The 16,134-nt window shown below is 44.5% G+C and overlaps 1 protein-coding gene across 4 annotated transcripts in view; it reads left to right on the forward strand.

Annotated features, from left to right (window-relative positions):
- The window catches only part of CPNE3 (copine 3), a 144,878-nt gene extending 141,724 nt beyond the window's left edge, over positions 1 to 3,154 (forward strand). For all 4 annotated transcript variants that reach the window (XM_030216255.1, XM_030216273.1, XM_030216246.1 and 1 more), the window contains exon 16: positions 376 to 3,154. In XM_030216255.1, the coding sequence (XP_030072115.1) occupies positions 376 to 486 (111 nt within the window). In that variant the 3' untranslated portion in view covers positions 487 to 3,154. The remainder of the gene's footprint in view (positions 1 to 375) is intronic.
- Positions 3,155 to 16,134: the final 12,980 nt, after the last annotated feature.

The raw sequence follows: 16,134 nt of genomic DNA on the forward strand, positions 1-16,134 counted from the left end.
CTTGATTAAATAATTGGGCTGAATGAAAACAGCATGTACTGATAAAGACCCCTGAGGAAGCGGATAATATTGGTGAAACGGGCCCAGTTGGATTTAAGAAGATAGGTTTTTTGAGTCCGATGAAAGAGATGTGAAACCGAGAGAGAGCAGACAGCATTGCAGTGTGACTCAAAAGTTTCTGAGGTGTTTTTCTTCTAATTTTTATGAATATTCTGCGTGCACTGATGTCTGTTATGGCTTATTATTTAATATAAGACTAGACTTCGATGATAGTGAAGTGAGACATTTGTATGATCTGTCTTCATCTCTTAATTATTGAATCTCAACTTGCCAATGATTTTGTTATAATTAAGTAATTTATGTTGTTTTATCCAGGCTACAAAAGAAGCTCTTGCTCAGTGTGTTTTGGCGGAAGTTCCCCAGCAAGTTGTGACTTACTTCAACATGTACAAGCTTCGCCCCCCGAAAGAACCTGCCACTCAGTGAGGAGACCCTTTAAAAGAAGAGCAGAGATTATTTCTGCAATTGTCAAGATCCCTGATGTTCTTTTTATCCTGTCATGCACTATTTTGTAATACTTGTAAAAAGCAGAACTGTACATTATCTTCCCTTTTAATGATCTTTTAACATGCCAAAGAATTTAATTCTTGTTAATGTCTTTAATTTCTTGTTAGAGATTTTAAAATTATAGGTCTCTACTGGACTGCTGTAACTTAAAGATTGACATAAAGACTTTCACAGATTTGAATTACTACAGTAAGGAGTTTATAACTGGATTGCTGAATGAAACAGTAAATGCATAAAACTAACTTTGATTCTTGAGATGCAGCACAAAACATTAAGGTGTCCTTTTACGAAGGTGTGCTAACAGATTTAGCACACGATAATGATTAGTTCACGCTAAAAGACAAGATGCTGATTATATTCCTGTGGGCGTCTTATCATTTAGCTTGCACAGATATTAACGTGCCTTAGTAAAAGGACCCCTTAGTGTGGATTGAAATGTATACACTTTCTTTTTGAGAAGATAGTCTTTATATGGCATTTAATCAGGTTCATATTCAGAAACAAGTTAGGTGGTCGACAGTGACGGTGAAGCTGATTCCATAACGCCTTTTTTTTTTCTTTTTAATTATTGGCCCGTATAACTTTGGGCATATAAAGTTATGTGATTGTCCCATTGCTGAAAACTTAGCAATGTGGAGCAAACTGCATTCAGCAAAGTTTGGCATTGAGCAGCAAAGATGAAATCTTTGCAGATGGAGTTCTAATTACAGCAGGAGGAACGCTGAGGATTTCTGCAGATGTAAGTGATTGTGGTTTCTGTGGCTTGTAAGACTTCTTCTCTTAGCCCATGAGTGGGGGCAATTCTGTAATAGGCTATTTCCAGTTAAGTGCCCTGCAATAGGAGCGTATTCTATAACGGGATAACCCGGTATCAGCACACCTAACATTAAAATGCCTACAGTTACAGCAGCCATAGACCTTGCATAACAGCGGGTGCCTAAATCAGTAGGAACGCTTGTAACTGTGAGCTCTGTCCATGCTTTGCCCACACATACATTTCCTTGCAGTTCCACACCATAGCACTTAGGGTACTACACGCATAATTTTCTCTGCATTTAAACGCACAAGGGTTGCATAACCATGGTCCTTCGTTATAGAACTTCTGTCAGCATCTTCCTTTTCTACTCACTTTTTGGATATATATATATATATTTCCTCAGTTGGCATTATGCAGATTTGTAGTGGGGGTGGAGGAACAGCACTAATGATTAGGGTCTCAATTGTGTCATGTTTTATCTACTGCTAGATTCACCTAAGAATAAGGGCATTTTTAATTTTGTTTTTTTGTGACATCACCATATGAAAATCTTCATTTGCTACTGGCCCTCATTTGCTGCTGTAGGGGTGTTTTACTTAGGAAATGTAAATAGGGACTCTTTCCCCTCCTTTGGGTTGGCTGGGAATGCTGCAGAGGCATTGTTCAACACAGCTCCCTCTGGGGAAGGGGGGTGAAGGAATCATAGTGATTGCTTAGGGTTGAAACCTAGAGGTTGGATTCAAGGCCCATGATTGCAGGGTTCCGGAAAGATCACTGTTGCGTAGCTTTTATCCAAGACCATCGCTACAATGATTGGACAAGTTATGTTGAGGGGTGTAGGGGGGGGGGTTGAATATAAAATAGTAGATAAATCCCTGGGTAATTATGAATGAATGCTTATGTTACCAAATCAAAGCCCTGGTTCTGACTGAGTTAGAAGTACAAAGGAGCAGGAAAATACTGCCAGCTTCCCCCCCCCCTAAAAAAAAAGAAAAAGTAGGGGAAGGGGTTGTACACACATGTATACGATGTTTATAGGGCATTGTTTAGAGAAGCGGGTTAAAAGGGGGGGGGGGTATGACAGGAGTGCAGGGGAAGTGTAATTTAAAAAAATAAATAACCAAGGGAGAGACAAAACAAAAGAATGATAGTTGTGTAGGAAAGGGGGCTGATTTTGTATTGAGTAGGAGATAAGATGGAGGATGACCAAGAAGGAATGGAAAAGTGAAGTTCTAAAAGCAGCTCCTCAGATGTTAATGAAGCCACCAGTATCCATAAAAGTTTCATCTTGCCTCAGGTGCTTGTTTTGGAGGCAGCGCCATTTCACTTCCAAGATTCCTAATTGGGATGAGTAATTGGAAGGCACATATGGCTTGAATGTGTCTTAGCAAAGGAAACTGAATTACAAGAAAACCAAACTAGATATATTTCACTCACCATGATGGAAAATGGTGAAGCCTGAATATCTCCTGTTTTTAAACTTGCACATCCTGCTAATTTAACCACTCACAGTTTTATATATGCCCTCTCTTCATTTGCCAAGTTTGCAGTAATGCAGTTGCTATAAAAGTCAAAGTTTTGTATTTCTCGGTATCACTTATGTACACCTGTTTATTGGAGTCAGAAATGAAAGATATCTTCCAACTAGAATGGTCCTCCATCACTCATTGCATGCATATATGTTTTTGTTGTAATGTGTTAACTTTGTTCTTTGTTTTGAATAGATTTATGACTAAGGTGTATAGAGATGTAATAAATATATAGTAACATAGTATATGACGGCAAATAAAGACCTGTACGGTCCATCCGGTCTGCCCAACAAGATAAACTCATTGTATGAGCTACTTTATATGTATACCTGACCTTGATTTGTCCTTACCATTTTTAGGGCACAGGCTGTAGAAGTCTGCCCAGCACTAGCTTTGATTCCTAATTACCGATATTGCCACCTAATCTCCAATAAGCTTCTGTGGATCCATTCCTTCTGAACAGGATTCCTTTGTGTTTATCACATGCATTTTTGAATTCTGTTACTGTTTTCATTTCCACCACTTTCTGCGGGAGGGAATTCTGACGTTTTTCCTGAGTCTGCCCCCCTTCAACCTCAATTCTCTAGTTCTACTGCCTTCCTGTCTCTGGAAAAGGTTTGTTTGCGGATTAATACCTTTCAAATATTTGAACGTCTGTATCGTATCACCCCTGTTTCTCCATGCCTCCAGGGTATACATGTTCAGGTCAGTAAATATCTCCTTGTACGTCTTGTAATGCAAATCCCATACCATTTTTGTAGTTTTTCTTTGCACTGCTTCAAGTCTTTTTACATACTTGGCAAAATACGGCCTCCAAAACTGAACACAATACTCTAGGTGGGGCTTCACCAACGACTTGTACAGGGGCATTAACACCTCCTTCTGCTGGTTACTTCTCTCTCTGTACAGCCTAGCAGCCTTCTGCTATGGCCACTGCCTTGTCACACTGTTTCGTTGCCTTCAGATCCTCAGATACTGTCACCCCAAGATCCCTTTCCCTGTCTGTGCATATCAAACTCTCACTGCTTAACACATATGTTGCCCGCGGATTTCTACTCCCTAAGTGCATCACTTTGCACTTCTTTGCATTGATATTTAATTGCCAAACATTAGACCATTATTCTAGCTTCTGCAGATCCTTTTTTATGTTTTCACTCCCTCCAGGGTGTCCACTCTATTACAAATCTTGGTATGATCTGCAAAAAGACAAACTTTACCTTCTAACCCTTCGGCAATGTCACTCACAAATATATTGAACAGAATCGGCACCAGCACCGATCCTTGAGGCACTCCACTACTCACCTTTCCCTCCGAGTGAATTACATTAACCACCACCCTTTGTTGTCTCTCTGTCAACCAGTTCCTAATCCATTTCACCACTTTGAGTCCTATTGTCAAGTTAGTCAAGAGCCTCCTATGATGAACGGTGTCAAAGGCTTTGCTGAAATCTAAGTAGATTACATCTATCGCACGTTCTTGATTCAATTCTCTGATCACCCAGTCAAAGAATTCAATGAGATTCGTTTGGCACGATTTACCTTTGGTAAAACCATGTTGTCTCGGATCTTGCAACTTATTGGCTTCCAGGAAATTCACTATCCTTTCAGCATCGCTTCCATTACTTTTCCAATAACCAAAGTGAGTCTTACCGGCCTTTAATTTGCAGCTTCTTTTCAGTCGCCACTTTTGTGAAGAGGGACCACATCCGCTCTTCTCCAATCCCATGGAACCTCCCCTGTCTCCAAGGATTTATTAAATCTTTAAGAGGACCCTCCAGAACCTCTCTGAGCTCCCTCAATATCCTAGGATGGATCCTGGCTGGTTCTATGGCTTTATCCATCTTTAGATTTTCAAGTTGATCATAAACACTGTCTTCCATGAGTGGTACTATATTCACTCTATTCTCATATGTACTTTTTCCAGTCAATCGCAGTCCTTCCCCAGGATTTTCTTCCGTGAAAACAGAACAGAATTATTTGTTTAGCACATTTGCTTTTTCTTCATCAATTTCCACATAGCGGTTCGCAGCATTTTTCAGTCTCACAATTCTATTTTTAGTCTTCCTCCTTTCACTAATGTATCTGAAAAACGTTTGTCACCCTGTCCTTACATTTCTAGCCATTTGTTGTTCTGCTTGCACTTTCGCCAGATCTATATCTCTCTTGGCTTCTTTCAGTTTCATCCAGTGTTCCTCCTCTTGAGTTTTTCTGTGTTTCATGAACGCCAACTCTTTAGCCTTTAAAAGTGACTTTCTTTTGATTGTAATTATTGCTACATAGAATCAAAAGACCTTTGGGAGGGAGAATGCCAAAACCTATAAAGGTATAGTGACTCATGGGTACAGATTGTTGTTGCCTCTTGAGAAAGCAGCAGAAAAAGAGGGATCCAAACCATTGCAGAATTATCTATTTAAACTTAGATGAGAGTCAGCCAAAAGGAAAGGAGGTGCTGTCTAGTTGGTATGGCAACACTTAAAGAATGGAAGAGTGTTCCAAATGTTACCAATCTACAGTGGGGGAAATAAGTATTTGATCCCTTGCTGATTTTGTAAGTTTGCCCACTGACAAAGACATGAGCAGCCCATAATTGAAGGGTAGGTTATTGGTAACAGTGAGAGATAGCACATCACAAATTAAATCCGGAAAATCACATTGTGGAAAGTATATGAATTTATTTGCATTCTGCAGAGGGAAATAAGTATTTGATCCCCCACCAACCAGTAAGAGATCTGGCCCCTACAGACCAGGTAGATGCTCCAAATCAACTCGTTACCTGCATGACAGACAGCTGTCGGCAATGGTCACCTGTATGAAAGACACCTGTCCACAGACTCAGTGAATCAGTCAGACTCTAACCTCTACAAAATGGCCAAGAGCAAGGAGCTGTCTAAGGATGTCAGGGACAAGATCATACACCTGCACAAGGCTGGAATGGGCTACAAAACCATCAGTAAGACGCTGGGCGAGAAGGAGACAACTGTTGGTGCCATAGTAAGAAAATGGAAGAAGTACAAAATGACTGTCAATCGACAAAGATCTGGGGCTCCACGCAAAATCTCACCTCGTGGGGTATCCTTGATCATGAGGAAGGTTAGAAATCAGCCTACAACTACAAGGGGGGAACTTGTCAATGATCTCAAGGCAGCTGGGACCACTGTCACCACGAAAACCATTGGTAACACATTACGACATAACGGATTGCAATCCTGCAGTGCCTGCAAGGTCCCCCTGCTCCGGAAGGCACATGTGACGGCCCGTCTGAAGTTTGCCAGTGAACACCTGGATGATGCCGAGAGTGATTGGGAGAAGGTGCTGTGGTCAGATGAGACAAAAATTGAGCTCTTTGGCATGAACTCAACTCGCCGTGTTTGGAGGAAGAGAAATGCTGCCTATGACCCAAAGAACACCGTCCCCACTGTCAAGCATGGAGGTGGAAATGTTATGTTTTGGGGGTGTTTCTCTGCTAAGGGCACAGGACTACTTCACCGCATCAATGGGAGAATGGATGGGGCCATGTACCGTACAATTCTGAGTGACAACCTCCTTCCCTCCGCCAGGGCCTTAAAAATGGGTCGTGGCTGGGTCTTCCAGCACGACAATGACCCAAAACATACAGCCAAGGCAACAAAGGAGTGGCTCAGGAAGAAGCACATTAGGGTCATGGAGTGGCCTAGCCAGTCACCAGACCTTAATCCCATTGAAAACTTATGGAGGGAGCTGAAGCTGCGAGTTGCCAAGCGACAGCCCAGAACTCTTAATGATTTAGAGATGATCTGCAAAGAGGAGTGGACCAAAATTCCTCCTGACATGTGTGCAAACCTCATCATCAACTACAGAAGACGTCTGACCGCTGTGCTTGCCAACAAGGGTTTTGCCACCAAGTATTAGGTCTTGTTTGCCAGAGGGATCAAATACTTATTTCCCTCTGCAGAATGCAAATAAATTCATATACTTTCCACAATGTGATTTTCCGGATTTAATTTGTGATGTGCTATCTCTCACTGTTACCAATAACCTACCCTTCAATTATGGGCTGCTCATGTCTTTGTCAGTGGGCAAACTTACAAAATCAGCAAGGGATCAAATACTTATTTCCCCCACTGTATATGTTTTATCATTGCTTATACCCTATGCTGTCCATTAAAGTGCTTCATTGTGTATTATTGTGTTGACAATGTAATGTAGCATACTGTGCCATACCTTGTATTGTTATCTAAATATTTTACTGCTATTGCCTATGTTTGCTGTATACTGCCTTGAGTGAATTATTTCAAAAGGCAGTAAATAAATCCTAATATATAAATAAACCTATGAACTGTGGGTATATTTGATGGGTAGGCAATACTGCCATTACTATCCTGTTTTTATCCCATGAACCTTAATCATACTGGTGTGGAAAAAAAATTGGAAGTAGCCAGATGGGATGACCCTGAGGATTGGCTGAGCTTGACCAAGTGGCATGGAGCCAACTGTTAAATTTTAGTAACCTTAATTCATTTCTTTTCTCCAGATCACCTAGCAGGATCACCAAAAGTAGTAAGATTCCATACTACTTACCCCCAGGGATAAGTAGTGGTTTTTCCCTTGTCTGTCTTAACAACAGTTTATGGACTCTTCTTCCTGGAATTTGTCCAAATTTTTTAAAAATCCAGCAATGTTAACTACTTTTACCAAACCCTAAGAACATAAGAATAGCCATACTGGGTCAGACTAACGGTCCATCTAGCCCGGTATCCTGCTTCCAACAATGACCAAGCCAAGTCACAAGTACTTGGCAGAAACCCAATTAGTAGCAACATTCCATGCTACCAATACCAGGGCAAGCTATGGCTTCCGCCATATCTATATCAATAGCAGAGTATGGCTTTCCAGGAACTTGTCCAAACCATTTTAAACCCTTTGGCTACGAGCTCCAGCACTTTACAGCAAAACATAGAAGGGAATTTGCTGCTTTCAAACTGCCTCACCCTCTTCTCTGTTCTCCTGATCATAAACAGAGCGAACACCACAATACAAGCATGCAAACAGAACACTCACAACACTGATTGGACATAATTCCATGAAAATGTCTTGCAAGCTTTCTCATTATGAAAACCCCTCTTTCCCTACCAATGTTGTCACATCCTTTCCCTGATAGCTGTCTTTTAGAGATTTGGATGTGTATTTTATTTATTTATTTATTGTGCTTGATGTACTGTAAGGGGTCCAGAAAGACAGCTGCTGTAAATTCTACTGTGACATCTACTGACTAAATCTCATAGCTTTCTTGGTTGCTGTGTATACTACCAACTAATACATATTGCCTTTACCAGTGCTGGATTATGCATAGGCAAAGAAGGCACATGCCTAGGGTCCAAATATTCAAGGGCCATTCCATGTGCTCAGGACTCAGGGGGTTGGAACTGCCAGCTATCTGACTGTTTTCATGATTTTACAGATTTTTGTATTAGTGGTCTGCAGCTAGAAGGATAGCTAATGTGTCTGGATTTTTTTTCAGAGTTTAAAACTTATATCTGTAGCTATCCAAAATTCCCACCTATTTGTGTGTCCCTGCTCTGCCTGCTTTCGGTGTTACTAGCTGCAGAGACCATGCTATTCCAACATAAAACTTTACTGAAGAAGTTGTTCAATGTGTATGATGTGGCACTTGCTACAGTTATATCTGGTAGCTTCCATAAACATTTTATTTATTTCTGCATTTATTGTTTCATACATGACATATGTTTCTATGAAACAGTCTTGGAGATTTCTCAGCCATGTCGGGCTATGAATGATTTGTTATCTTTTGTACGGTTAACAGCTCCTGAGGACGTCTCTTTGGTGAAACACAAATTTGTGTCGAGCTAAATAAAAGTATTCTAACAGCTTGAAGAATTTAACAGCGAGGATTGCAAAATATAAAAAGTTTTGCCAGAGTCTTCTGGGGTACGTGCACTGCGCATGCGCGGCCGTCTTCCCGCCCGTCACATGAGCGTTCCCTGCTCAGTTTAATCAAAAAACAACAACTCCAAAGGGGAGGTGGGTGGGTTTGTGAGAACAATCAGCCTGCTGTCCTTGGAGAATACCTGCTACAGGTATGTATCTTCGCTTTCTCCGAGGACAAGCAGGCTGCTTGTTCTCACATGTGGGGTATCCCAAGCACCCAGGCTCACTCAAAACAACAAACATTGGTCAATTGGGCATCGCAATGACAAGGACATAACATTGACCTGAAACCATAAACAACTAACAGAGTGCAGCCTGGAACAGAACAAAAATGGGCCTAGGGGGGTGGAGTTGGATTCTAAACCCTGAACAGATTCTGCAGCACCGACTGCCCAAACCGACTGTGAATGAGTGGACTGATGACCACGTTGCAGCCTTGCAAATCTCTTCAAGCTTTGGACCAGACTGCAGGCAGCATATGTGCAACGCTGCCACTTGCAAGGATCAAAAGACCACTTTTAAGATGAGACTGGTGCAGGGGTGGGTGATGTTGAAACACGGGTGGGGGGAAGATGTTGGATTGTGCCAAGAACAGGGGTTGGTAGTGGAAGAAAATATGTTTGAAGGAAACACTTCAATATAATTTTTTATTTATTTTTAATTGCGATTAATTTTTGTTTTTACCGCTTCTGATTAACTGTGATTAAAATGCAGCCCTAATTAGTAATGAACACTAAAGAAACATGTATATATAATATTACAAATAAAAGTTCACCTTAGTGCGATTAGTACTTATCGCCGTGTAGAGGGTAAGCCTATCTCTGGACAGCCTTTAGTTGTTCGCTTCATGGGAGGTTTGCTTTTGTCAAAGCCCCCTTTCAAACCTCCACCAGTGTCATGGGATCTCAACGTCATTTTCTCCCAGCTGATGAAAGCTCCTTTTGAGCCACTGAATTCCTGCCGTCTGAAGTAGTTGACCTGGAAGGTTGTTTTCTTGGTGGCTGTTACTTCAGCTCATAGAGTCAGTGCCCTGAAAAAGACAAATCAAGGTAAGGTATACACAAAAAGTAGCACATATGAGTTGTCTTGTTGGGCAGACTGGATGGACCGTGCAGGTCTTTTTCTGTCATCATCTACTATGTTACTATGTTCAATGGAAGCTGACTTTAAGTGAGCCACTGACGCAGCCATGGCTCTAACATTGTGAGACGTGACATGGCCCTCCAGAGTCAGCCCAACTTGGGCATGTGAAGGATATGCAATCTGCTAGCCAACTGGAGATGGTGACTCCTCCTGTTGGGATCAAAAGAGACAACTGGGCGGACTGTCTAAAGGGCTTCGACAGCTCCACGTAAAAGGCCAATGCTCTCTTGCTATCCAAGGTGTGCAAACTGCTTTCGCCAGGGCAGGTATGAGGACGGGGAAAGAATGTTGGCAAGACAATTGACTGGTTCAGATGGAACTCCAACACCACCTTTGGCAGGAACTTAGGGTGCGTGCGGAGGACTACTCTGTTGTGATGAAACTTGATATAAGGTGCATGTACTACCAAGGCCTGAAGCTCACTGACTCTACGAGCTGAAGTAACTGCCACCAAGAAAACGACCTTCCAGGTCAAGTACTTCAGATGGCAAGAATTCAGTGGCTCAAAAGGAGCTTTCATCAGCTGGGTGAGAACGACATTGAGATCCCATGACACTGGTGGAGGTTTGACAGGGGGCTTTGACAAAAGCAAACCTCTCATGAAGCGAACAACTAAAGGCTGTCCAGAGATAGGCTTACCCTCTATACGGCAGTGATAAGCACTAATCGCACTAAGGTGAACCCTTACGGAGTTAGTCATGAGACCAGACTCTGAAAACTGTAGAAGGTATTCAAGCAGGGTCTGCGTAGGACAAGAAAGAGGATCTAGGGCCTTGCTGTCACACCAGATGGCAAACCTCCATTTGAAAGAGTAACACCTCTTTGTGGAATCTTTTCTGGAAGCAAGCAAGACTCGGGAGACAGCCTCTGACAGATCCAAGGAGGCGAATTCTAAGCTCTCAACATCCAGGCCGTGAGAGCCAGAGACTGGAGGTTGGGATATAGAAGCGACCCCTCGTTCTGAGTGATGAGGGTTGGAAAACACTCCAATCTCCACGGTTCTTCGGAGGACAACTCCAGAAGAATAGGGAACCAAATCTGACACTGCCAGAAGGGTGCAATCAGGATCATGGTTTTGCAGTCTTGCTTGAATTTCAGCAAAATCTTCCCTACTAGAGGTGTGGGAGGATACTCATACAGAAGGCCTGTCCCCCAATGTAGGAGAAAGGCATCTGACGCTAGTCTGTCGTGAGCCTGAAGCAGAACTGAGGGACCTTGTGATTGATCTGAGTGGCAAAAAGATGCACCGAGGGGGTGCCCCACGCTCGGAAGATCTTGCGGACTACGACCATGTTTAGTGACCACTCGTGAGGTTGCATTATCCTGCTCAGTCTGTCAGCCAGACTTGTTTACACCTGCCAGATAAGTGGCTTGGAGAAACATGCCATGACGGCAAGGCCACATCTGAATGGCTTCCTGACACAGAAGGCAAGATCCGGTGCCCCTCTGCTTCTTGGTGTAGTACATGGCAACCTGATTATCTGTCTGAGTTAAGATGACTTGGTTGGACAGCCGATCTCGGAAAGCTTTTAGAGCGTTCCAGATTGCTCTTAACTCCAGGAGGTTGATCTGCAGACCTTTTTCGTGAAAAGACCAGGTTCCCTGAGTGTGGAGCCCATCTACATGAGCTCTCCACCCCAGGAGAGATGCATCCGTTGTCAGCACTTTCTGTGGCTGAGGAACTTGGAATGGTCACCCCAAGGTCAAATTGGATCGAATTGTCCACCACTGAAGGGTATTCCGAAAGCCGGTGGACAGTTGAACTACATCTTCTAGATCCCCCAAAGCTTGAAACCACTGGGAAGCTAGGGTCCATTGAGCTGATCTCATATGTAGACGTGCCATGGGATTTACATGAACTGTAGATGCCATGTGCCCCAGAAGTCTCAACATCTTCTGAGCCGTGACCTGCTGAGATGCTCGAACCATGGACACCAGGGACAAAAGGTTGTCTGACCTTTCCTCAGGAAGAATAGCTTGAGCTGTCTGAGTGTTCAACAGGGCTCCAATGAATTCCAATTTTTGGACTGGGGTGAGATGAGACTTCGGATAATTTATGACGAACCCCAGTAGCTGTAGTACCCGAATAGTCATTCGCATGGACTCCAGAGCACCCTCCTCTGAGGTTCTGTTCACCAGCCAATCATCAAGATAAGGAAACACATGCACTCCCAGTCTGCATAGCGACACTGCGACTACAGCTAGGCATTTGGTAAACACTCTGGGTGCAGATGCCAGGCCAAAAGGCAGTACATGGTACTGAAAGTGCTGTGTTCCTAGCCAAAATTGGAGATACTTCCTGTGAGCTGGGAGTATCGAGATGTGGGTGTAGGCATCCTTTAAGTCCAGAGAGCATAGCCAATCGTTTTCCTGAATCATGGGAAGAAGGGTGCCCAGGGAAACCATCCTGAACTTTTCTCGGACTAGAAAGTTGTTCAGGGCCCTTAGGTCTAGGATGGGACACATCCCCCCTGTTTTCTTCTGCACAAAGAAGTACCTGGAATAGAATCCCAGTGCTTCTTCCCCAGTGCTTCGACCGCTTGGGCCTGCAGAAGGGCGGAGAGTTCCTCTGCAAGTATCTGTTTGTGCTGGGAACTGTAAGAATGAGCTCCCGGTGGACAATTTGGAGGTTTGGATTCCAGATTGAAGTTGTATCCTGACCGGACTATTTGAAGAACCCACCGATCGGAGGTTATGACGTTTGGTGAAAAAATATCAACCTCCCCCCAACCGGCAAGTCATCCGGCACGGACACTTTTTCTGAGGCTATGCTGAAATGGAGCCAGTCAAAAGCCTGTCCCTTGCTTTTGCTGGGGAGCCGCAGAGGCCTTAGGCGTATGCTGTTGATGAGAACGAGCGCACTGGGACTGAGCCTGGACAGGCTGCCAAGAAGCAGGAGTGTACTTACGCCAAGCATAGGAATAGGGAGCACTCCTCTTCCCTCCAAAAAACCTCCTGGATGAGGAGGTAGTAACAGAAGAGGTCTGCGGTAGAGAGAATCCATAGCATCGTGCTTTTTGAGCTGGTCAACCAGATCCTCTATTTTCTCACCAAAAAGGTTATCCCCGGCAAGGAACATCCTCCATCTGCTGCTGGACCGAATGATCCAGGTCAGAGACACGCAGCCATGAGAGTCTGCGCATCACTATACCTTGGGCAGCGATCCTGGATGCTACATCAAAAGTGTCGAACGTACCCCTGGCCAGGAATTTTCGACACGCCTTCTGCTGCCTGACCACCTGGCGAAAAGGCTCAGCCTGCTCCGGAGGGAGCGCATCAACCAAGCTAGACAGTTGCCTCACCGAGTTCTGCAAGTGGATGCTCATGAAGAGCTGGTATGTCTGGATTTGGCAGCGAGCATAGCGGCCTGATATGCCTTCCTCTTAAAGAGTCCAAGGTTCTAGATTCTTTGCCTGGGCGCGCTGAGGCATAGTCCCTAGTACTCTTGGCCCTTTTGAGAGCGGAGTCCACCACCATGGAATTGTGAGGTAGCTGAGTCTTCATCAATCCAGGTTCCCCGTGGATCTGATATTGGGATTCAGTTTTTTTCAGGATCACAGGGTTAGACAGAGGGAACAACCAATTTCACATAAGGACTTCCTTCAGTACATTATGCAAAGGAGCCATTGCAGCCTCTCTAGGTGGAGAAGGATAATCCAGGACCTCGAGCATCTCAGCCCTGGGCTCATCCTCAACCTCCATAGGGAAAGGAATAGCCGCAGCCATTTCCCGAACGAAGGAGGTAAAGGATAGACTCTTCAGTGGAGACAGTCTCCTTTCTGGTGGAGGGGAAGGTTCCGAAGGAATCCCAAAGGACTTGTCAGAAGAAAAGTACCTGGGATCCTCCTCTTCCTCCCACGAGCGCTCATCTTCAGTATCAGACAAGACATTTCTCAGAGCAGTCCGAAACTGAGCCTGCCTCGACGCCGAGGAACGACGTCCTCAATGGCGGTGCCGAGAAGTCAACGCCCGCCTGGAGTCTGGTGAAGCTTCTTCTACCGACGTCGAAGGAGAGTCGACCTGGAGAGTCCACCTGGGTGACAGCCGACATCGATGCCTTTGGGGACCTCACCACAGGCGAAGGGCCAGAGACCGCTGTAGCCGACGATACAGAAAGCGCAAGTACCCCCGACACTGAAGCAGCCTGGCGCAGTAACCATTCCAGAAACTCTGGAAGCAGAACCCTGATCTTCCCCTCTCTGATAACCATCTTATAACTTTTACACTTAAATCTCCTCCCTCCCAGTCCCGTCCTATCTTATCTAATTTATCTAGGAATCTTCACGATATTGACCCTTCATCTCTATCCTCCCATGTTTCAAACCTCCTCTCTACTGTGGCACCATCCACGTCTGTCAACGAGGCTGTTTCTTCTTACAACAATACTCTATCCTCTGCCTTAGACACTCTTGCACCTTTGATGACCCGCCCTGTAAGGCGTACAAAACCCCAACCTTGGCTGACTTCTAATATCCGCTACCTACGTTCCTGTACCCGCTCTGCCGAACGCCTCTGGCGGAAATCTCGGGCCCTTGCTGATTTCTTACACTTTAAGTTCATGCTGATCTCCTTCCAATCTGCTCTTTTACGCGCCAAACAGGATTATTATATCCAACTGACCAACTCTCTTGGCTCTAACCCTCAACTTCTCTTCACCACATTGAACTCTGTCCTCAAGGTACCCCTCCCCCAACTCCGCCTTCATTATCTCCTCAGACCCTTGCTGAATTCTTTCACAACAAGGTTCAAAAGATAAACCTTGAATTCAATACCTCGCCACCTCTCCCTCCACTAGTCCATTCCCCTCTCTCTCCTTCCCCTCATTCCTTTTCCTCCTTTCCTGAAGTTACTATAGAGGAAACTACACTTCTCCTTTCTTCCTCAAAATGTACCACCTGTTCCTCTGATCCCATTCCTACCCACCTTCTTAATGCCATCTCACCTGCTCTTATTCCTTTTATCTGTCACATTCTCAACCTCTCACTTTCCACTGCAACTATCCCTACTGCCTTTAAACATGCTGTGGTCACACCTCTCCTTATGAAGCCTTCACTCGACCCTACTTGTCCCTCTAATTACCGACCCATCTCCCTCCTCCCTTTTCTCTCCAAATTACTTGAGCGTGCTGTTCACCACCGCTGCCTTGACTTTCTCTCCTCACATGCTATTCTTGACCCACTACAATCTGGTTTTCGCCCTCTCCACTCAACCGAAACTGCGCTTACTAAAGTCTCCAATGACCTATTACTGGCTAAATCCAGAGGTCTCTATTCCATCCTCATTCTTCTTGATCTTTCCGCTGCTTTTGACACTGTCGATCACAGCATACTCCTCGATACCCTGTCCTCACTTGGATTCGAGGGCTTTGTCCTTTCCTGGTTCTTTTCCTACCTCTCCCTCCGCACCTTTAGTGTTCACTCTGGTGGATCCTCTTCTACTTCTATCCCTCTGCCTGTCAGCATACCTCAGGGTTCTGTTCTTGGACCCCTCCTCTTTTCTATCTACACTTCTTCCCTTGGTTCATTAATCTCATCCCATGGCTTTTCCTATCATCTCTATGCTGATGACTCCCAAATCTACCTTTCTACCCCTGATATCTCACCTTGCATCCAAACCAAAGTTTCAGCGTGCTTGTCTGACATTGCTGTCTGGATGTCTCAAAGCCACCTGAAATTAAACATGACCAAAATCGAACTTCTCATTTTTCCCCCCAAACCCACCTCCCCACTTCCCCCATTTTCTATTTCTGTTGATGGCTCTCTCATTCTCCCTGTCTCCTCAGCTCGAAACCTTGGGGTCATCTTTTGACTCTTCTCTCTCCTTCTCTGCTCATATCCAGCAGATCGCCAAGACCTGTCGTTTCTTTCTTTACAACATCCGTAAAATCCGCCCCTTTCTTTCTGAGCACTCTACCAAAACCCTCATCCACACCCTTGTCATCTCTCGTTTAGACTACTGCAATCTGCTTCTTGCTGGCCTCCCACTTAGTCACTCTCCCCTCTCCAATCGGTTCAAAACTCTGCTGCCCGTCTCGTCTTCCGCCAGGGTTGCTTTACTCATACTACCCCTCTCCTCAAGTCGCTTCATTGGCTCCCTATCCGTTTTCACATCCTGTTCAAACTTCTTCTACTAACCTATAAATGTACTCACTCTGCTGCTCCCCAGTATCTCTCCACACTCGTCCTTCCCTATACCCCTTCCCGTGCACTCCGCT

Source organism: Microcaecilia unicolor, chromosome 1, assembly GCF_901765095.1.
Source record: "Microcaecilia unicolor chromosome 1, aMicUni1.1, whole genome shotgun sequence".
Taxonomy (NCBI): Eukaryota; Metazoa; Chordata; class Amphibia; order Gymnophiona; family Siphonopidae; genus Microcaecilia; species Microcaecilia unicolor.